This window comes from Phyllopteryx taeniolatus, chromosome 8 (assembly GCF_024500385.1).
Source record: "Phyllopteryx taeniolatus isolate TA_2022b chromosome 8, UOR_Ptae_1.2, whole genome shotgun sequence".
NCBI classification, from domain to species: Eukaryota; Metazoa; Chordata; class Actinopteri; order Syngnathiformes; family Syngnathidae; genus Phyllopteryx; species Phyllopteryx taeniolatus.
Window position 1 is genome coordinate 742,181 of NC_084509.1, and position 22,716 is coordinate 764,896.

The following is a 22,716-nucleotide window of genomic DNA, read 5'->3' on the forward strand; positions in this document are numbered from 1 at the left end:
AATTAGAACATCAAAATGAATGGACCATACAGAAGTCTCTGAAAGTGTCTCTCTTCATGAGCTATACCGCGTGATTCAGCGTGACGCTCGCTTGCACAATGCAGGAATAGGCCTGCTTTCTCCGCTCATGCACTTGACCTCCGTCGGGCTCACGGGGACCACTATACAGGCGGTCTCAGTCTAGAGGTTTGTGCAGACCTCGAGACCTCAAAGCGGTCACATGCTGCCGCAAACCAGGCACGGGATGCGGCTTATCTGCGGCAGCAACTCGCTCGAGCGCACAGGAATGAACATCGCAGGCTAGATCTGACCGCAAGGCTCCTCTGGGAGAACGCGTGTTTGTGCGTGGGAGAAAAAGAAAAAGCCAGCTGTCTATTTTCCCAAGAATGATTCTCTAAAGCACCGGTTCAACCCCGGCAAATGTGATCTCATGACGCACGGCTCAATTGCAAATGTTACATAAATAAGTACTTCTCATATGTCTTGTCTTTGTCTCCAAACAGACACAAGAGGGCAGCGTGGGACACGTGAAATATTCTGAGCATGCTCCTAAAAGCCCACACAAGCAAAGTGCGCCATATTTATTCATGTTCTATCAACATTAAATTTTTTATTGAACTTTTTACCATATGTGCCATAATACTCTTTTTAAGGACAGGAACATTTTGATAAGCACCCAGCGAGCCCTGACGATTGTTTTTCAGGCGGTAAAAAGTGCCACTAGTACTATAAAGTGCCCCCAAAGTACTGGGCCCCCTCACTTCTAAAGTTGTTCCGCCGGTTAATTATTGCACGGGTCGTGCAATTTCTGTCCCCTACGCACGCACGCGTACACATTCACACAATGTTGCTTTAAACTGCTTTGGATTAGCAATTCTTCTTTTCAGTCTTAGCATTTCATTGGCTACATTCAATATGCCAACATCAGCTCTTTTGTTGTAATAATGTATTACAGGATCGATCTATCTATCTATCTATCTATCTATCTATCTATCTATCTATCTATCTATCTATCTATCTATCTATCTATCTATCTATCTATCTATCTATCTATCTATCTATCTATCTATCTATCTATCCATCTATCCATCCATCCATCCATCCATCCATCCATCCATCCATCCACTCACCCATTGGTTTACCTGTTCAGTTTAAACTGGAGCCTACCCCAGCTGACTTTGGGCAAGGGGAGAGGTAAACTTGCTGAAATGATTTCACTGTTTGGTGAGTGTTTTTCTCATTTTGTCTCACTTCAAATGCCAATACAGTATGACGGATGAGTGGCAACCCTGTAAATCAGCTGTGTGTCCATGGCAACTCCTCTTATTTTAAAACAGCCTTGCCTAATTGATGTGTCACCCATGGCACTGGCTGTTGTGGTTGTGATTTGCGGAGGAAGCAGAGTGGTGATAAAGCTTTACACTGTATAGATATTTATATATGCATGCCACTATACAAATTTATTTTACACACATGCACATTCAATGCAGCTGTTGGAAGTAATGACCTTGGGAATATGTGATACACACCAATGTGGTTAATTCACTCCTTTACAAAATATCATGGGCATGTTTAGACCCACAAGCATGGTGAAGTAGTGGATACGGTTAGCATGTCTGCTTCACAGTGGAGAAGTCCTGTGTGGCCAAAATGCAGTGTCGACACCGAGCAGTGACATCACTAAGGTAAACAATATAAAATACAAGATACACCTGAAAGCCAAGCTACTGGGAGTATTATATTTTGGAGTTTCCCAAGTGTATGACTAATAAAGACCTATTCTATTGTATTCTATTCAACGTTACATATTGTTACATTGACAGCATAGTGGATGAGTGTTCTGCGATTGGGGGTTTGAATCTCAGCTCCAGCATTCCTCTGCGGAGTTTGCATGTCTTTACCGTGGTTGTGTTAGTTCTTCCTCCCATATTCCAAAAACATGTTAGGTTCATTGAAGACTCCAACTATTGTCCACAGGTGTGAATGTGAGCGTAAACAGTTGTTTGTTTGAACTGTATGTACCCTGTGATTGGCTGGCAACCGGTCAAGGGTGTACTCCGGCTTGTGGCCATAAATCAGCTGGGATAAGCTCCAGCTCACTCATCCAATTGAAGACGAGCACTATCGAAAATGGATGCATGGATATTGTTAAATCAGCCTGGACTGACTATTTCCCAGACCTTTAAATGAAGGTCATCATTCATTCATCCATCATCCTAAAACAATATTATAACAGAGGTCCGAATAATTTTTTTTTACACAGTACAACAGGCAACTATAACTAATCGATTGATTTTTAAAGTAACAATGTGACATGTCTAATTGAATAGAGCTTTGGAAAGGTCAAAAAGGTTGAATATGTACCCGGTATTGGATGCATCCATTTTCTGCAGTGCCACATGTACTGATGATGCATGATGCACTGCTATATATTATGGATTTACTATAGTAACTTGGTAATGTTCATCTATCATACATCTTAATCCAGTTCCGTTAGGATCAGCACATGCTGTATGATAGTACTGTTTAATCTTCACTCAATTAACAGCAATCCAATTATTGATCCAGTTTTGCATTAACCACAATTCAAGCATCTATAAGTGTGTGTCATCCGTGTGTGTATGTACTGTATGTGAGAGTGGCACAAGTGGAGCAGATTGATTGCCTGTTGGCTGATCTTTTTTTTTTTTTTTTTTTTTAACTCCAAGAGCCAATGGTTGCTAGGGAAACGGGACCCTCCAGATCATTCTTTCCTTTGAGCAGATGAAGTATGAAAAACAAAGACAAGATGTGATGTGACAACAGACCGAACTTCAATCATGTTACGTTATGGGGGACTGTTAGGGAATATTTGTCTTTGCCGTTTTTTTCCACCAACATCTGGCAAGCATCTAAAAAATGGATGATTAACTGTTACTGTGATTAGCCGAACTGTGATTAGTGTAGAATTGAAGATACATTTTCAATTGTATATGAAACAACTTGAAGGCTGTGGCATCTCTAAAGGGCAGAATGATCCATATGAGGGTCTTCAATTGCCTCAAAAGTATACCTTTGTTCCTCCTCATTCACGTAATATATGTATGTATTGCATGAAAGTTGTACACGCGAGTGTGATAAGATGTTGCTTTTATACAACAGTTCTACAAGCACCATTTATGAGTTAACAGTAATAAGTGACAACAAATTATGATTTATTTTATTAATTTTTCGACTCCGCCAACACAAATTGTTCCGCAACTACTGCCGTTGGCTGCGGAGTTAGACATGCTAACTAGCTTAAACGTCAGCGTTAATATTGACAAAAACATTCTAAACAAATCAACTTGTTTTACTGTGTCACTTTCACAGTAAGAGTTGGATGACTCGTCCACATCACGTGAAGTCGCATCACGCTATTACGTCATTTAGTGACCGGAGGGGGGTGGGGTGGGGGAATAAAAAAAATTAAAAGCCATTTGAAGTGATGACTGTGCACTCGATATCTGTGTTCCCATGTTTGCCGAGTAGCTGCTCCTGTTTGGACACTTAAAGTGTCATTAATGTGTTATTTAACGACATGAGTACCCATGGAGGTTTGCAGTAACATTTGAGGCCTTCTCTTCTTGCATTCATCCTCATGTGATGACCATTCATACTTTAAATCAAATGTTATTTCCGGAACTATGTCCATATTTGGGACGCTACGTTTTTTACTTAAATAACCACTGACCATTGATGTAGGCCAAATTAACGCTTGTCCCAGTGCTTTTGCACTGTATATTTCTTCACTCATGGAATGAATGTTGGCCAATCCAATTTCTTGGTTGCCACTAACTGTTGTATAACGGACAATCAAAACTGCTGGAAAGATTGTCGGTACCCCCTTACCAACCCTTGAGGACTTGCATGCTGCCAGAACTGAGACAAGAGCATGCAAAATCCTCTTGGACCCTCCACATCCTGGTCACCAGCTCTTAAAGCTCCTTCCCTTAGGTAGACGCTACCGAACAATGTAATCTAAATCTAGTAGACATTCCAACAGCTTCTTCCATATGGTTTTCATCGTAGCCTATTTGTTGGTGTCAAATCAAGATAAAAAACTAAAAGGGGAGGGAACAAGAGATAGAGGTCAGAATTAGTAAGGCTATCACTTCATCTCAACGCCCAGCCTGCTCGTGTGTGTGTGTCCATGTGGATGTCTATGCTCTTTTAATGGTCCACTAATCTCAAATGCATTTGGCTGGCAAATTAATCCAAGCCTTGTCATAGCCAAGCTCTGAAATCCCTTCTATCCCATATTACCCATTCCCTGTCACTCCCTCATGGTTCCCTCTCACTCTTTATCAGTATCCATCTCCAGATGGTATAGTGGAGGTAGGTGTCTGTGTGTGTGAGAGAGGACGAGAGACAGAGACATTGAGAGAGAGAGAAATAGAGAGAGAGTAGGAGAGGTTGGGTGGCCTGTAATGTGATTGGAGCCTCCTCATTGGTGCATTGAGAGAGAGAGAGAGAGAGAGAGAGAGAAAGAGAGAAAGAGAAGGGGGTTCATTTGTTGCCATAGTGAAAAAGTAGATTAACCACAGCGAGCAGCGATGCCTTGATGTACGCATGAGGCATGTTGTTCTTCTCCAAGTCCGCACACCTGTCCTGCAAGCAGAGGTATGCTTTCCGTTTATTGAACATATATTTATTGGAATGTCTCGGAATGTTATCTTGGACCAAAATCTCTCATCTACGTCGCTGAAGTTGACATATTTCTAATTTGCACCGCCCCCACTCATGTTTGCGTTAGCATGCGTTTTAACACTGCATAGAATGAAAACTAAGCAAAATAATTCCAAATTGAAGTTGGAAGCACACGTACGTGTTCATTTGCACTGCATTGCATGTCGAGGTCAGCGGCTTCTGCTATGACACTTGAAACACTATCCATCTATCATGATCTTTCACGTATAGCGTCACCTCTCGTAATCCGAGGGACAGAGGCACGCATGTCAAGTCTGCCTTTATTTCTCACGGAACATGCAAGAAAGGGCACACACACATTAAAATATTCTGAATGAATCACTTTAAAATCAGTTTTAAAAGGACTAAGTGGGAATATGCAAGGTTCTATCAGCGTCATTCTCCGGGCATACATTCAAATACTGACATACTGATTTCAAAACTAGTTATCCATCAATTTGTTGTGTGTATGTAATTACATGGACGGCACGGTGGGCGACTGGTTAACACATCTGCCTCACAGTTCTGAGGTCCCGGGTTCAAATCCGGCCTCCCTGTGTAGAGTTTGCATGTTCTCCCCGTGCCTGGTTTTCTCTGGGTTTTCCTCCCACATTCCAAAAGCATGCACGGTAGGTTGATTGAAGATTCTAGATTGTCGGTAGGTGTGAATGTGAGTGTGAATGGCTGTTTGTCTATATGTGCCCTGCGAATGGCTGGCGACCAATTCAGGGTGTACCCCACCTCTCGCACGAAGTCAGCTGAGAAAGCCGCCAGAATGCCCTCGACCCGAGTGAGGATAAGTGGTTAAGGGAATGGATAAATGGATTGATGTAATTATATGAGGTGATATAAAATATAGGCGGCACGGTGTACGACTAAGCACATCTGCCTCACAGTTCTAAGGACTGGGGTTCAAATCCCACCTCCGCCTGTGTGGAGTTTGCATGTTCTCCCCGTGCCTGCGTGGATTTTCTCCAGGCACTCCAGTTTCCTCCCACATCCCAAAAACATGCATGCTAGCTAGGTTGATTGAAGAATTTAAATTGCCCTTAGGTGTGAATGTGTGCACGAATGGTTGTTTGTTTCTATGTGCCCTGCGATTGGCTGGCAACCAGTTCAGGGTGTACCCCGCCTCTTGCCCGAAGATAGCTAGGATAGGCTCCAGCATGCCCGCGACCCTAGTGAGGATAAAGCGGTACAGAAAATGGATGGATGGATAATTCATTTATATGGGCTCACAGTCATAATAGCCCTCCGAGGGAAGTTATAACTATAAGGTGGCCCGTGACAAAAATGACTTTGACACCCCTGCTCTGAAAAATGTGAATTTGTTATCATACATTACAACATTTCTTTTCGAAAATAGGTAAGGTTTTAATTCCTATGGCAAATGGGGTTAGAGATGACAGTTATGTTTAACGGGCTTTATGATTATGAAGAGCTCCTTGGAAAAACGTATCTCCTGTAAGGGGTCCCAGGACCAAAAGTGTTCGCGAAACCCTGCTATCGGGACTGTGCCCACGAAATGACATCACCAACTACGCCTCTTGCACAGGTGTTTTAGAGTAATGCTTAAGCCATGCCCCTTGTGCGAACAACAGTTAAAGTTATGACAGACTCGATTTAGACTTGAATTTTATGACTTGGCAAGTCTTGTCTGTTAACATTTGCCATTCATACAACAGAATAAGTCATGTCTTAAAGGTACAATATACAGTTATCCAACTGCTAGCAAGGTTTGAATGTAGCTTCACTTCAATCGCCCCCTCGCGACACGTCCCCAGCTCACTAAACCTGAAAAAAAAAAAAAAGATCCAGGAAGAGACTGGCCTGTCATGCTGTCGTGGCTGCCTCATAGTGCACCTCGGTCAGTCACGAGCGTGCAATGTTACACGGAATGTTACCAGGGTGATGTAATTTTTTGAATGTACAATCAATTAAAAATATAAAATAGGTGATCAACTTACCTGACAACTCGATGAGAATGGTGACGTGACGTATGTGGTGGTTTTCCAACATCAGCCATGTTGACATCTCAGCTCAGATATGATTGCCTCGAGAGAGAACTGTCCGATTCCTTTTTTTTTTTTTTTGCTAATTGGAGTTAAATATTGTGAAGTGAAAATTATAATAGTTTTATTTGCAAGAGGCTGTAGTGCGTCCCCGTGAGGCTCCACATGCGCAGTGAGTGTGTGCAAATGATTGACAGATTAGTTGGTCACGCCTGCTATCTCTACAGTCTCTGATTGGCTAGTTTTGTCACGCCGTGCAAAGTTTTAAAATAATAATCAATATTAAATTAGAGGCATCAAATGGGGCCAGAGAGGGAAGATTTTTCAAAAGTGATTTTAATAATATTCCGCTGTCGGGTCATAGAGACACTTTGAATATAGGCCTATCGACGTAAGACGTATCTTCAGGATTCATACTTTTTGTGACATTTTCGTTTGGTGATGTGCCTTGAGATTTTTCTAATGTAAAATGGGTGCCTTGGCTCAATACAGGTTCAATCAAGGACAACATGGAGACTGGTTTGGTCCCATTAAAAACTGTGTCTGTACAGCTAAATAATGCAAGTACAGATACTAAGTGCAAAGTGGCTAATGCATGCATATACGGTATGTGACTTACTCCGACCTGTAGTTAAGTAGTCTGAAGTGGTTGCCTTAAATATGTTGTATGTGAGTCAACATCACCATGAGGTGCCTTTGAGACAGTCCCATTACACGTCCCAAAATTCAAGATTTTCCACTAAACTTCAATTACACTTTTTCTTTCGTTCATTCTTTCTTTTATTTTATTATTATTACTTTTTAAATTAACTGAAAGCAGACAATATACATACAAACAGGTAAATATTTGAGCTTGTTGACAGGGAGGACAATGACAGGGTGGATATTTTTGGTTAATGTTAGCATGTAATAAGCACATGGTGGACCTTCCTCGAGCAACATGATTCCATTATCAAGCTGACTGTGTACTGCTTAACAAGTATATTTTGATTTCTGAAAGGTATTTATATCAATGGATGACAGAGTGGACATGTTAAGCTTGAGAAGATCCAACTATACAAATAATTATGATAAAAATTATGAAACGTGTACGTATTTGTTCTCCAAGTATTACTGTTCGAGCCTCCAATGAAGAAAGATGAAATGCTTACAGTAACGTCACTGAGAACATCAGAGGGTTTCTTAAAGGGGAAGTGACCGCATAATGACAGGGTGGACAGTAATTTCAGATACACATGGAAAATAATCAATAATATTACCAAAAAGAAATATCCGTAATGATCAAAATGACTTGTTTCATCAATAACTTGTTGTGGACAATCAAACCATGTAAAATGATTTAGTATCGTTTAACCACTTATACAAACTTTATTTAGTAGAGCAGTGTGCGGGACATGCCCAAATCACTCTTAGCTTAGCTTGACCTCTTAGCTTAGCTTGACTTCTTATGTTAGCTTGAACTCTTGGCTTAGCTTGACTTCTTATGTTAGCTTGACCTCTTGGCTTAGCTTGACTTCTTAGCTTAGCCTGACCTCTTAGCTTAGCTTTACCTACATTCAAACTTGGCGCACCTGTTCGACGGCTGGCACTTGTCTTAGAACTTTACGGTAATGAGGTGTTCCTCTAAAATCTAAAATCGATATCGACACAGCGTTTGTTGAACAGTGTGAAATGGTGTGTTGTGTTTGTTTGTGCGAGCAGCGGGTGAAGGAGATGTGTTTAGATGGACAGGCTCAGGTGTGCGTGACTGGAAAACGGAGGAAGCGGTCGCAGTCAGATGAGGCAAAGCTGCTGGCTTTGACATTCAACTGAGCGTCACCGCTGCGATCTTTTTCCCTTCATAGATTGCAAAAATTGCAACCGAATTATCACGCGGAGTGACACGCAAGGAAGGTAAGACTTCAGCTCTTGCAGAAATAGCAACGTCACTTGTAATTAATTTCATATTCACGTGGAGGCTCGCTCTTCTACGCACGCCCAGACTTATTTGACCGTAGTTTGTCGTCACCTTCGTAAAATCAGAATGGGTACAGAAAGGCATAATTGTTAAGAATTTGTATTCGTGTGCAGCTTTACACTCTGTGATGTTGTGCGCCGAAGTGGCACCCAAGTGTGTGTGCAGGATTCCAAGGAGCTCCTCTCTCCCATTGCGGCTGGTTGGGCGCAGCGCTGCACCAGCACCGAGCGTCTTTATCGTTATTGTCACATGCACGGATAAGACGCCTCACGATGAGTTGATAATCACCGTTAAACGTGTGAAATTGAATTAATTGCTTCCAGCTAAGAGGGCGCAAAGAGGGCTTTGCTTGGCTCTCAAACATTTCTGCATCAAGTGATTTTTAGGATGCGATCAAGTCAGGTGGACTCGCACCCACCTTGTCTGATCTTGCTGCTGCACTGTGAGCAGTTCAAGTCCACTCAGCTTTGGGACTTAGTGGAGACAATGCCTGTACGTTGTCCTTTATTTTTATAGTCTTTCTTACATTCCCACGGGGGGCATTTCCCAGTGTGTTTGTAGGACTCTGGTGTGTCTTTTATAGAGACACAATTCTTGGTTATCCTTCAGCAACTTGTTGAATAATAAAAAAAAAAAAAAAAAAAAAAAGGGGGCAAGCAATTAGGGATAATTGCAAAAGACAGAAAACAAATTTATTACTCAATGCTGCAATGTGCTCGGTGGTCCATATGTGTAAAAATATGGGGCATTATTGCGCTCACTCGGCAAAAGGCTTGTGCAAAAGAAAACAGACTGTGCTTATTTTCTCCATAATATTTCCCGAAATGCTACATTATGTTAATTGTTCTCCCTGTGTTTGTGTCGTCTGTACATGTTCCTGTGACTTACTGTTTATGATGCGTGGCGTTCATTTTCATCATAGGTCATAAAAATATAACGTTTTATGTATCACTGCTTATGTTGATTTAAATTCAAATAATTAGTAGGTCCCTCACATTTAAACACTTGAATAGACAGACTGTAAAAGTAATCAAAATGGATCAAGTGGAATTATCTTTATTTTACTGTGTGATTGTGTTTTTTTTGTGAGCAACTGTTCTATTACCCTTTAAACTTGAGACCCCAAAGGAGTCATGTGTTGCATAAACACCGATCCCTTGCGCAGGGTGACAGTTTCATGCTTTAGCACAAGCGGCATTTACTCAGTGACTCATTGGCATGAAATGTCTCAAATAGGTAGTTAAAAGACATCGCACTGTATCTGAAGACACAGAGGTTACCTTGTATTTCCAATTGAATCACAAAATAATGTATACATTTTAATGTAATGTTGACACTTTTGTACCCAACAATATAGTAACACTCTTGACACATCAACGAACAGCCGGAAGTGTAATTTCAGTTATTATTATTGTGGTATGTTCTTTTTCTAAATTGTATTTAGAGGGTTTGGTGATCATCTTGTGTTGCGTTTGAATGTATTTGTCAATGCATAATGGTGTGTGAGTAGTTTGTTTTGGGGGGGGGGAAGGATTAAGGACTGGATTTTCTCTTGCTGTCAGCACCAGCGAGGCCCACGTAACGAGACAGAGACACAAAGGGGGAGTGCAATAGAGAGACCCAGCGTGTATGACTGAATGTGTGAAAATCTTGGAGATGAAACACTAGTAGTTTGTCTTCAGTGAGTGAGTGGGCCTGTGTGTAAGTATGTGAAAGAGGAGCTGTTCTGTTTGACTTGTTCATTACGAGAGCAGCAGTTCGCCAGGCTGCCTTCCTGACACCGTCACGTTAATTACAATTAGCCAGACTGTCCCTTGTTGCCTTTTTTATCGTGTTCTTTACTTTTTCATAAATGGAACTCAGCAGCACAGTGATGAAACGGTGAAGAAGTGGTTAGCACATGTGCCCCACTGTTGTAAGGTTGGGCACATGTAAGGTTCGAATCCAGGCTCCAGTATGTGTGGAGGGTGCATGTTTTCCCCTTGCTTGCTTTGGTTTTCTCCAGGTACTCACACTTCCTCCTACATTCCCCCAAAAAGCACGTTAGGTTCACTAAAGACTCTCATTTGTCTTTAGGTGTGGATGTTAGTGTGAATGGTTGTTTGTCTATTTGTGTCCTCCGATTGGCTGTCTGTCAGTACGGGGTGTACCCTGTCTCTCACTCGAAGTCAGTTGGGAGTGCTTCAGCACTCCTGCGACTCTATAGTGAGGATAAGTAGTATAGAAAATGGATGGATGGATAATTGGAACTCTTCCTCTTTATGTCACGTGCTTCTCATTTTCTCCGTTGACCTCTTTGTCTTATACTTTCACACTTAGTTTCTTAGTTGAGTATTTTTACCCGTCAAATCCCCCCTTTTATTATTTTGCTTTTTTTTTTTAAATGAATAATTTTTTCCCCCCCTCCTCTTCTTGCTGTCACCTCCCCCCAGTCAGCAAAGCCCAGACAACTGTGCCATGACCCTCACCTTGCTCTGCATGAGAAGTGGTTGCTTTGCTATCCTGTGCAGTAAATCATTTGTCAGTTCTCGGGTAGTGAACCGAAGGGTAGTTACTTCTAAGGTTTACTCGAGAAAAAAAAAGTAGCTCTCATCTGTCTGACGGTTTAATAGTAGAATACAATATGCATAAACCTACAGTTTAGGTGATGGGATTTGTAGTCAAGGGAATCTGTTCCACATTATTCAGTTGCAGCGATATTACATTGATTACATTATAAAACATTTATTCATTATCATTTTTAATTTTAGATTTACTGTACTTATTTTTAATTGTATGTTAATAACGGCAAAATGAACATGGCCTGTACAATGAATATACTGTAGGTTAGATGTAGGCAGAAGTTTGGACTTTGGAACAAATTATTCTAAATATAATTGAAAGTGCCACGCCCCCCAGAGAATGCCGTCCTGGACTGCTGCGGTCTGTGTACTTTGTGGCCATTTAATTTTCTTTATGATGTAGGAAAACAAAAAACGAAACGATCCTATTTCATTATTTTGTTTAGATGTACTGTATGTAAGCAAAAAACGGGAACCAAGTCATCGCCCGTGTCTCGTTTGAAAATTGGAAATTGAAAAACAAAAAACTACCCTTTATCTAATTTTCTATTAGGTGTTTATTTAACACAAATCAGGAAATAAAACACGACCGTAATTCTTTTCCTCAACCTTGTTTTGTGCGGCTTTAAAGCTTCATAGGCAGTATGGAGTCCCAGCAGTAGAAGACAAAGGTCTTCCGGGTTATGGCAAAAAAAAAAACACAACAACAACAACGTTTGATAATTTAATCAGTGTAATATTTTTTAAAACAATAAAACTTAAATGCTCTCAGTTCTAATGAGGAAACGGGAGGGGTAGTTATGACTTAGACCTACTAGTGATGTGCCCTGACTCCTTCCATCATATGCTGACGTGCATTATAACAGTTCAATCCCTAATATTGTACATGTAATATATATAATATCTAATATTGACCTTTAAAGGGTCCACTGTAGTTGGACTGGCAAAGCTGCCCAATGTCCATTTACACCTGGATTCACTTCAATTAGTCATATCAATGACTTGCCTGCGTGGAAAACAAACAAAAAAAAAAAAAATCTGTATTTTTCCTCGTAACATAATGAATGTGCAAAATATGTATTTATGCATAATTACAAATGGTCTGTGTTGGTGTTCCATTTGTGTCCTGTAGCAGCTGCAGTGTTTATGATTGACATTTTTTCCCCCCTTCTTCCAGGTTCATGTGAACATGTCTGTCTGTCGCCATTTACTTTGGACATTTGCTCTCCCTTTGAAACGGTGCAGCCTGGACTTCTATCATCTATTGAAACTCATTCAAGATTTCCTGTCAAATTTCCCAAGTCTCACTGCTGCACCTGTCTCTGTTCTGGTGACTTTCCAGCGTTGAAATCTGAAGACAGGAGAAGGAAAAGAATGAGTTAAAACAACCTGAAGCAAGAGTATTTTGCTATGGCTAGAAAAAAATGTTTCCAGGACAAGTAGTTACCTGTGACAGTATCTTTTAAATTCACCTGATTACTGAACAGACCAAGATGATTTTGTGGCTACTCTTCGTTGTTTGGGTGGCACTCGAGCAAACTGACTCTGCCCAGTCTAGTGAACGGCGAGTTGTAGCCCACATTCCTGGAGACATCATAATTGGAGCCTTGTTCTCCGTGCATCATCAGCCTCCTGCTGACAAGGTTGGTTTTGGAATATTTTGTATGTTTCCCATTATAATTTATAAAACAATATATGCGTGAGTAATCTATAGTACTATAAAAGAGCTATAGTCATCATTTTTAGGATGAGGTGTTTACTCCTTATTCCTTCCTGTCCAGGTTCATGAACGTAAGTGTGGCGCGGTTCGAGAGCAGTACGGTATTCAGCGGGTGGAGGCGATGATGCACACACTGGACCGCATCAACGCAGACCCTCACATCCTTCCCAACATCACCCTTGGATGTGAGATCCGTGACTCCTGTTGGCACTCCGCTGTGGCTCTGGAGCAGAGCATTGAGTTTATTCGGGATTCGTTGGTATCCTCTGATGAAGCAGAGGAGTGGGGTGGAGGAAACCCTTGGGGAGGAGGCGCCGGGGGTGCAACCATGAAGTGCACAGACCCCTCTACCACTCCCATGCGAGGGAAAAAGCCCATTGTGGGTTTAATCGGGCCAGGATCAAGCTCAGTAGCCATCCAGGTCCAGAACCTTCTACAACTGTTCAACATACCACAAATTGCCTACTCTGCTACTAGCATGGATCTTAGTGATAAGGTGAGAGATAGTTTGCTCATAAATGACATATTTGTGCTCTTCCCTAATTTTATCTGTACTTTTTCAGAGTCTTTTCAAGTACTTCATGCGGGTGGTGCCATCCGATGCCCAACAGGCAAGGGCTATGGTGGACATAGTCAAGAGATACAACTGGAGCTATGTGTCTGCCATAAACACTGAAGGTACAACATCCAACACATTCTGTACACCCTTTTTTAACTTGTCCATTGTTGCTCCCTGGTTCTCTGGCCCTGCTCATGTGTTGAGATCTAAAGATAAATAACTATACTGTAACCAAACATGTACTGTCGTCGCATTAATCTGCACAGAAACGAATACTTCCTTGGCTTTATTACTAATGCATTTGGTTTTTCACAGCAATTCTGTCTCTCTGTGAAGGACTCGATTTGCATGGCACAGCACCAATGTTAACTTTTCCCCTCACACAAGCCCTCAAAACCCTGTCAAATTGTGAAGGTGTCAACAGTGGATGTCCTCCTCAGATTACCTCACAGATTTTCATTTGGATTTAGATTAGAATAGAAGAAAATAATAGAGTTATGAGGGCTGTGTGACCGAGTTAGTCCACAGCAAACATTTTTTTTTCTTTTGAATGTGGCTTTTGCTGTCAATGAAAGGAAGAGTCACGATATCAGCTAAACTAGAGTTAATCACTCTCTAGGCATATTCATTATTGGCTAGCGACAACATGTTTAAACGGAAATAAGAACAGGTGCACACTTATGCAACCACGTTATTGTAGTATTAGTTTACATTTTTCCATCACTTTCACTACCTGCCCTTACAATACAACATCTACAGTACATATATGAGATTTGTGTGTGTTGATGTGTAGTTGTATGTCCTCCAGCATATTGTGGTGGTACTTGGGAGAACTAAAATAGGAGTACAACAAGATTGATTAATAATGGCATGCAGCCAAACATTTCTGGTCAAGTCATACTTTTGAACATTAAACCATTTGCCCGACTGAGACATAGCCAAGCAATAATATCGGATATGAATGAATCCTTGTCACTCATTGTCAAATAGGAGATCACCATGGTGACCTCAAACCCTTTCATCTTATTAAGATCAGCAAATTAGCACCATCCTCATTTAGCTAATGTACCTTGTTTCCATTTACACCTGGATTCACTTTAATTGGTCGGCTGTGGCTCAGTAGATAGAACAGGTCGTCCAGTGACTCTTGGGTCACTGGTTCAAATCCTAGCTTTGACATGTCGAAGTGTCCTTGGGCAAGAAAGAGACTGAACCCTAATTTGCTCCCAGTGGGCAGGGCAGCAGTCGCCCATTAGTGTATGAATGTGTGGGTGAATATGAGGTTTTGTAAGTGTACTTTGGGCACTGTGATGGTGTAGATAAAGCGCTATATAAGTGCAGTCCATTTACCATTTTGTTTCTGTTAAATGGTAAATCTGTAAAGATCTTTTGCTATCATGCTTTAAGTAACGGGTCCCGCTGCCTGTTATTGGTAGTCTTAATTGGTGTCCTCAAATGTCCGTTCTTGCTGATGTTTGACAGTGGCATTATTAACTCATATATTTGAAAGCCAATAACTACAAATGACATTGCTTGTCTTTAGCGTATATTTCTTTCTTATACTTTGTGTGTGTGTGTGTGTGAGTGAGATGCTTGATTGGATTCCTGTGTAAAACGTTGCTCGTCTCTGAGGGCCTTGTTGTGTTCAGGTGTGAATGGAGGTGATGTGCCGGATTTTGTATTTCCTCAGACAGGCATATTTGACCTTGGAATAGATCTTCAAGGTCAGGCGTTGATTTCTGAAATGCAATCAAAGCAACCAGAGCCACAGAGGGAGGGTGAGGAGAAGATGGCAAAGAGGAAAAAAGAGAGGGAGGGGCGCATTCAGGATGGGGGTTGGGTGGGAATGAAGGGCTTTTATAAAAGTAACAAGGAAGAGAGGAAGGAAGGGGACATGGAAAAGCAATGATACGAATGGTGTGTGTTTGTGTAAGAGTGTATGTGTGGTTTACATGAATGGCGTGCTTGGGTTAGATAGGAGGATGTACAGGAAATGCAGAATGGGGATGAGGGTGGGGATTCACACACAGGTTTTCAACATTAACATCCAGCATATGGCTTTAAGATATGCTAGAAGCTCATATGTGAGAAAGTGAGTAATACACTTAAATATGAAACAACTGAATGGTGGCGGTGCTAATATAAGATAGATATATTACATATACATATGACAATGATTTCTCTTACAGTATTTTTTGTTATATCATCCTATCCTGTAACCTTCCTACAGTTTATGCAATAATAAATCAACTTTTTTAAGGAATAAAACCTCTGCCTCAGTGGTACATGAAGAGCCATGTTTTTAATGTTGTAATTGTGTAAAACATTCGAGAACCACTGCTGCAGTCTATTCTCCTAGAGATAAAATTTACGGAAACCAAAATTGACCCAAATTTTGTTCCATTTATCTAAAGCTTTCAGCCCTACTTTTAATATGCTCATGTTTCCATAGAAACTGGATTTATCAGAATATTTGCTATACTTATTGCTCTTCCATGTGGAGCAGAACAACTGTGCCTCCGTTCAATTGGTCAGATTTCGATCCCAGTCTTGACAACCTCTTAATTTCGGTAAGAGTTATCATTATTGTTCTTCACTATTGAACGGAGTCTCAATTATTTGGATGGATCTGTATATTTAGCATGTGGTTGCTCACTTCACCTCATTGGGTTTTATTGATATCAAATTTGACACATCACCTGTGTAATCCAACAGAAACTGATCAATACCCTCATAAATCAAGTTGTCTGCCTTTTCTCCACCTCCCTTTTATTGCTGCTTGTTTGTGTTTGTTGACTTTCATTCAGCAACAAAGGGTGATGGAAATGGAATGGGTTGCGTCGAAAATGATACGAATCAATCTGGAGAGACACTGACTGAATCTGTGTCCATCTTACCCTACACTTTGGCTGCGTAGCCTCAGGGTATAGTTTTAAAGTGCGCTTTAGTTTCTAGGCATTATCTCTTTAACAAGTGCTCACTTTTAATTAGCTTTCGTTGCAGGACTACATACAGTAAACTTTATCTATGCGTGGAGAACTCATTCTTATACTATACTTTATAACATTGTTTTTCTTCAGGCAGATTCAGATTCAACTGTTACTGTAGGAAAGTGTGGCCATGTCCATATGACTTAAAGGCTACCATGAAGCTGTTCATGTGTCTTTTTGATTGTTCTCCAAGTGGTATGATGCGAATGTGATTGAGCCTGTGTGCCTCTTGTGTATTGTGCTTGAACGCTGCGTACATGTAACTCAAGATGTGATGTGACTTATGAAGAATTCTCAGAAACCTGGTGGAGGACAAGCAAATGTTTACTGCATTGTGTTTTTTTTTACCCCGTGGTGAAGTATTGACGGGGAGAAAGGAGATGAGTGCCCAAGAGAGGAGAGCGAAGCATGTTAAGATGGGGGAGTAGCAGGCAAGATGTGACGAGAGGACGAGAGTAGTAATTGAGAGGGATAAAGGAAGGAGAGAAGTGGGAAAGCGAGCGAAGGAAGGATGTCAGCGGAAACGAGACCCAAAGAATCTGCCGCTCTCTTGTAAAAAGGAGATAGTCAGGCTTGAGGAAGTCGCTTGTTAAGACCGAAGTGCAGCTCCTCAGGCAGATTACATTATATGTATAATATTTGGACTGCATTGACAATTTTGACTGTATATAAAAAAAGAACAGTTTGTGTGAGAAATAGTGACATGGAGTATCTAACAATCAAAGATTTGGAAGGAGTAAGAATTGCTATTTATTTATCAGGCATTATTGAAAAATACAGCCTGTAGCAGTTAAGGGAGTGCACATATGTAGGAAATGTTCAAAGGCAGAAAGAAATACAGGGAGACGCGGTGAAAAAGATGTCTCTCACATAAATCCCTGTTGGGACTCAAGTGAAGTAGGTTACAAGCTTTATTGATTCTGATGACTTTAACTCTATGTGTGTGTGTGTGTGTGTGTGTGTGTAGGGTAGGAAGGTGCACCATCTGTCTTCTGCTCCTCTCACTGAGAGACTAATTACAGGAATTTATACTTAGCTCTGACACACTCGTCATTGCCATGGACCCCTGCATGGGCGCACGCACACACACACGCACACATACACACGTGTGCCATGAGCTGCTGTTTTTCTTTTTTTTTTCTTTTTTTTTTTAACCCCCCTCACTTTTTCTGGGCTTGTTCTTTATTCACAGTTTTATTTGACCACAGATAATTTTTTGAAATCAAATTCTGTTATTGATTACACATAAGAAAGAGAGGGACAAATCATAAGAACTAATCTCTTTGAGTGATGTTCGGAAAACCTTGTTAGAGAGATGGATTTCTGATCTTTTCTTCATTGAGCCACCCACGAAATGGTGAGATGAAAGGGAAAGAGGGAGATTTTAGGCAGGGAAATCCTATCATTTTCTTTGCCAGTGTGTACAACTTTTCATTTGCATAAATTCCAGGTCACCCACTTTCTTTGGCAAAGAAATGGGTGCCACAGTGGGGAGACAATTTCTCTGACACAAATGTGAGATTAATGAATCGTGCTAAGGCGGACGAGTCAGGGAACTGGGTCGGTATGTCTGTCCCATGCCTTCCTCTGACAAGCTTTTCCTCCTTGTTCAAACCTTTTTGTCTTTCCAGGCAATTATGGAGAAAGCGGGATGGAAGCGTTCAAGGACATGGCAGCCAAGGAGGGCATTTGCATCGCTCATTCTGGTAGGATTATGAACACAAGGTCAAATAATAAAATCATTGTAATAAAATTTTTTTTTGTCCAATATCCTACACTGTGCAAACACTTTTGAGATTATATATTGTGCTGTGCATGACACTAAAGAGATTGGAAAGTATTACAGGCTGTGCTTGTTTCTGTCATGTTTGCTTCAGGCAAAATCTGGAGCAATGCTGGAGAGCAGAGCTTCGACCGATTGGTGGAAAGGCTGAGGTCCCACCTGCCCAAGGCCAGGGTGGTGGCATGTTTCTGTGAGGGCATGACTGTCCGTAATATCCTCATGGCTATGAGGCGCCAAGGACTTGTGGGAGAGTTCCTTTTGGTTGGCAGGTCAGTGAAGCTGTTCAGTAAGTTGTGTAAATGGATTCTTGGTTTAGAACTGATCAAATCCTACAAAAAAAATCAACTAACGTGTCCGTTTCCATTCTTTTATTTATTTTTGTTGCTATTTTTACCAGCTGAGCTTTCACAAAAAAGCTTTGTGTTTTCAACACTCACCCATATGCAAACAAGCAGCAGGGAGATGGATGGTGCTTACACATGCATTTACTGTTAAATACTTTTGGATTGGCTAATGCTCTTTACTATCTTTACCGATATGTGTACTACTTACATATGCTATCGCATCAAGACATTTATCAAATGAATAATTTAGTAACTCAGTTAAGTTTATGCAACTTACAAATGCTAAATATACAGATCCATCCATCCATTTTCTGAGCCGCTTCTCCTCACTAGGGTCGCGGGCGTGCTGGAGCCTGTCCCAGCCATCATCGGGCAGGAGGCGGGGTACACCCTGAACTGGTTGCCAGCCAATCGAAGGGCACATACAAACAAACAACCATTCGCACTCACATTAACACCTGCGGGCAATTTAGAGTTGTCAATTAAACTACCACACATGTTTTTGGGATGTGGGAGGAAACCGGAGTGCCTGGAGAAAACCCACACAGGCACGGGGAGAACATGCAAACTCCACACAGGTGGGGCCGGGGATTGAACCCGGTCCTCAGAACTGTGAGGCAGTCGTCCACCGTGCTGCTAAATATACAGATATTTGGAAAAATTGTGTATGTTGCATTTACCTACAGTGGGGTTTGCATTTGTTCTCACTTACAGGGATTCCGCCTACATTTCACATATCAAAGATTTTAAAAAAGTTATGTATTTTGTGCTTCTAAACATTTTAGAATTTTGTTGTCATGTCAACTTTAGTATTATCATGAGATGAATAATGATTTTTTTTTTTTTACCTATATTTCATCAATAAATTTCATGTAATAGATTTGAAACATTGTCACGGGAGTAGCATTAAATTATCTACACTATAATGTAAATCTACTCTTTCCACAGTGATCTACATTCTGTATCTAAGACATCGCAACAGCATCCGTTCGGTTCTCATGCTCTTCCTTTCCGTCATCGTCATCATCATCATCTTCATCATCATCATCATCATCAACATGGTCATCATCGTCACCCTGCTGAGAGAGGTAAAGACTTGGATTCTATGTGGGCTATTCTATTCTGACAATGGAATCTATGATCAAGCAAAGTAACATCATTTAAAGAAGATTATAAAAAAATCTTGAATTTCATCCAATACTCATCTGCTGGACTGCAGATTTTGTATGTAAGTGTTTGTAAGTGTGCTGGCTGTAAATTCGGAAATTGGAATTTACGTATTTGGGGGTGCTGTTGTATATTATTCTCACGCCTACTGTCTTCCTGGCCAATCTGTTTTGATTAGTTCAGTGTATTAAACCTCTGTCTTCAATCACATCCGGATCATAAACTCGCTGCAGACTGGAGGTGGTCATGGGTGGATGCTCGGCTCACCGGAGGTCTGGAGAAGGCAATTCTTATTAGCCCCTTTCGGTCGGGCAGACACTCTTTAATGTCGACATAATTATATTACCACAAGAGCACACAGATGATGTTAAAGATAATTATTCACTTACCACTGATCTGATTATACTAAGTGTTTAACACCTCTCTGTGTGACTTGGCCATCTAGAGCTTCCAAAATGACCATTCGGATCAATAAGAAAATATCACAAGCAGATTAGTGATAATGAGTAAAACAACAGTTTTGTCCTAGTTTACCCTCAGTTTCCTGTAAGTGCTTATGGCAAACCTGGTGTTTTATTAAGGTAAATTAGTGTCATGCCAGTACCTCTTGAATATTAATGCTGGCTACTGGCCCTAGCGAGGTTTTTTTCAAATGATATATAGTTCATGTACATATGAAAAACATTACAGTCACAATTGATTTCAAATAATGTCATTGCATTTACACTTCTTTTCTAGCAACATTAGGGTCACCTAAACTAACATGCTTGAGGCGCTCCACAAACACGACGGATACATTTCGTTCTGAAAGCTCTATACTGTATTTTTTTTATCAATCTGGTTAAGGTTAGGCCAGGGCATATAATATTTTCTTACACACAGACGAAGCAACAGAAAGAAAGCCAAAGACAGACTTTAAGTTACAGACTTCTTGAGTAGGACCCCAGTTGTGTTGATTGCTGTTTTAACATTCTGTGCGCTCCCAGCAGGCAAGAAATCTAATAATGAAAAGCAGAACTAGGACACACCTCTATAGCTATAGAGTAGACACAAATACCCCTTCTAGGTCTTCTACGTTTCTCTCCTGTATCATCAATTTACATGAAAATCAATTAAATAACCTCTTACAGCTATTACATCTATATTAAAAAATATAGATGCATATTTTAAAACTGAAGTTTAGATGATTATTTTGTGTTTCATATTTGCATAGCGACACACTATGACGCCTCATATTCCTTTACTGTATACTGGATCTCAAAAGTTTTCATGAGATTTTATAATTTATTAAGACAAATGGCATTTGAAACATCCAGAATTACCGTTAAGGATTTTCTGGTGTCAAATTGAAGTCACCTTTTTTTGTAAATTATGCCTTGCTGGCTGGGCACGTGCAGGGGTGTTTCTACTCTGTATGAAACGGTCCGGAAAACCTTTACAGACACGCTTCCAGCAAAGTCTACATCAATTAGCTGGTTGGTGAACCTTTCAACCAGTAAAAGTGCTGGGAAAGTACAGTGCAGGTAGTGATGTGCCTCTTCAATCTAACTGCTTGAAGTGTCTTGAAACTGAAATCTTCAAACTCTAGATGCCCGTTTATTGAATATAGCACCACATTTGCTTAAGTAGTAGTCACCAACCAGTCGATCGTGATCGTGTCACACTAACATTTGCAAGTAGCTTGCTTGGCTAGCAATTAAGTGGGCAGGCAATTGTTGAAAAAGACAATAACATTTCGCTCCCAATGAATGAACGTGTTTGTTCATATTACTGAAAGAGAATGTTATCTCCCTTATTTATCACCGAGCTGCTGCAATCGCACATAAGGCAATTGGGAGTCTCACGACACCAGCAGCCACAGCAAATTTAGCGAGAACTACGCAGCCAAAAGTAGATTGTCTACCTGCAAGGTGCTAAATGAAACAACCGCTTCAAGCTCAGCAGCTGATTCCCCCCAAGCCAGTGGACCAAATTAAGAATAAGAGAGCAACCAAAGTGTCATTTTGTGTGTGTTAGCCTTTTGGTTAGACAGAAGAAAGCTCCGTAAGTGGTAGATTTTATTAGGAGTTGGCGATTACCACTGGCACTTTATTCAGAGATGATCAAAACGATGACATCAAAAAGTAGTTGTCAGTGCAACTTACTGCAGCGACTTTGACATGGATTGAGTCGCTCTTAGAGCAACATGGCAAACAACCTTTACAATGAAATGATACATTGCTTCATATTAATGCACATGTAGTTGTCTTTTATTTCCCCTTCCACATTTGCATGTCAGTTAACGCATTTATGATCAAATTGTTTTGGCTGTGATAAGGGTCTTTTTTCAATGTATTTCTGTATGGCTTCTTATTTTGAAAGTATCTGAAAGGTATGGTAGATCTCAGCTCTTTGTCTGACATGAAAGTAGTTGTAGGCTTCGTAAAGGTTTTGGGACCTTAGTTAGTTAGTAAGTTGACTAATATGATGTGTTTTTTGGGTAACTCAGTTTTAAGATGCGTTAACTACTTTCAGAATGGCTGATGAGACTCAATATTGTGTTATTATTATTGGCCAAAAAATGGTTCTGTTACTCAGCAACCTGACTATACTTTAATCTGTTGTCCGCTTTGTCAGCTCATCTTCGCCTCTGTATCGTTATTATTGTTCTCCGTCCTTATCAGGCTGTGTGCCTTTACATGACATATGGTGAACCACCGTTATATTGCATTCATTGTTCCTGCACCTGCTAGTCCGCAGATTTTGAAACAATCATATGGGTTTTTACAGTTTTCAGGCAAGTCCGAATGTAGAGTTACACACATTCAGTGTAATACCATGTTGTTATCATGCTGTCATATATACAATATATAAATGAGCGACACGCTACTATAAAGAAATAACACTAAACAAACATGATAACTGTATATTGCTCTT

The 22,716-nt window shown here is 40.7% G+C and overlaps 1 protein-coding gene across 2 annotated transcripts in view; it reads left to right on the forward strand.

Moving 5' to 3' along the window:
* The first annotated feature begins 4,513 nt into the window (after nucleotides 1-4,513).
* grm5b (glutamate receptor, metabotropic 5b) overlaps nucleotides 4,514-22,716 on the forward strand; it is a 51,504-nt gene continuing 33,301 nt past the window's right edge. Inside the window, exons 1-7 of one of the 2 annotated variants that reach the window (XM_061782586.1) lie at nucleotides 7,927-8,326; nucleotides 8,421-8,612; nucleotides 12,415-12,880; nucleotides 13,019-13,453; nucleotides 13,521-13,635; nucleotides 18,138-18,212; nucleotides 18,384-18,558. In XM_061782586.1, the coding sequence (XP_061638570.1) occupies nucleotides 12,731-12,880; nucleotides 13,019-13,453; nucleotides 13,521-13,635; nucleotides 18,138-18,212; nucleotides 18,384-18,558 (950 nt within the window). In that variant the 5' untranslated portion in view covers nucleotides 7,927-8,326; nucleotides 8,421-8,612; nucleotides 12,415-12,730. Of the gene's footprint in view, nucleotides 4,642-7,926; nucleotides 8,327-8,420; nucleotides 8,613-12,414; nucleotides 12,881-13,018; nucleotides 13,454-13,520; nucleotides 13,636-18,137; nucleotides 18,213-18,383; nucleotides 18,559-22,716 lie in introns of those variants that run through there. The other variant, XM_061782587.1, reaches the window with a different exon arrangement.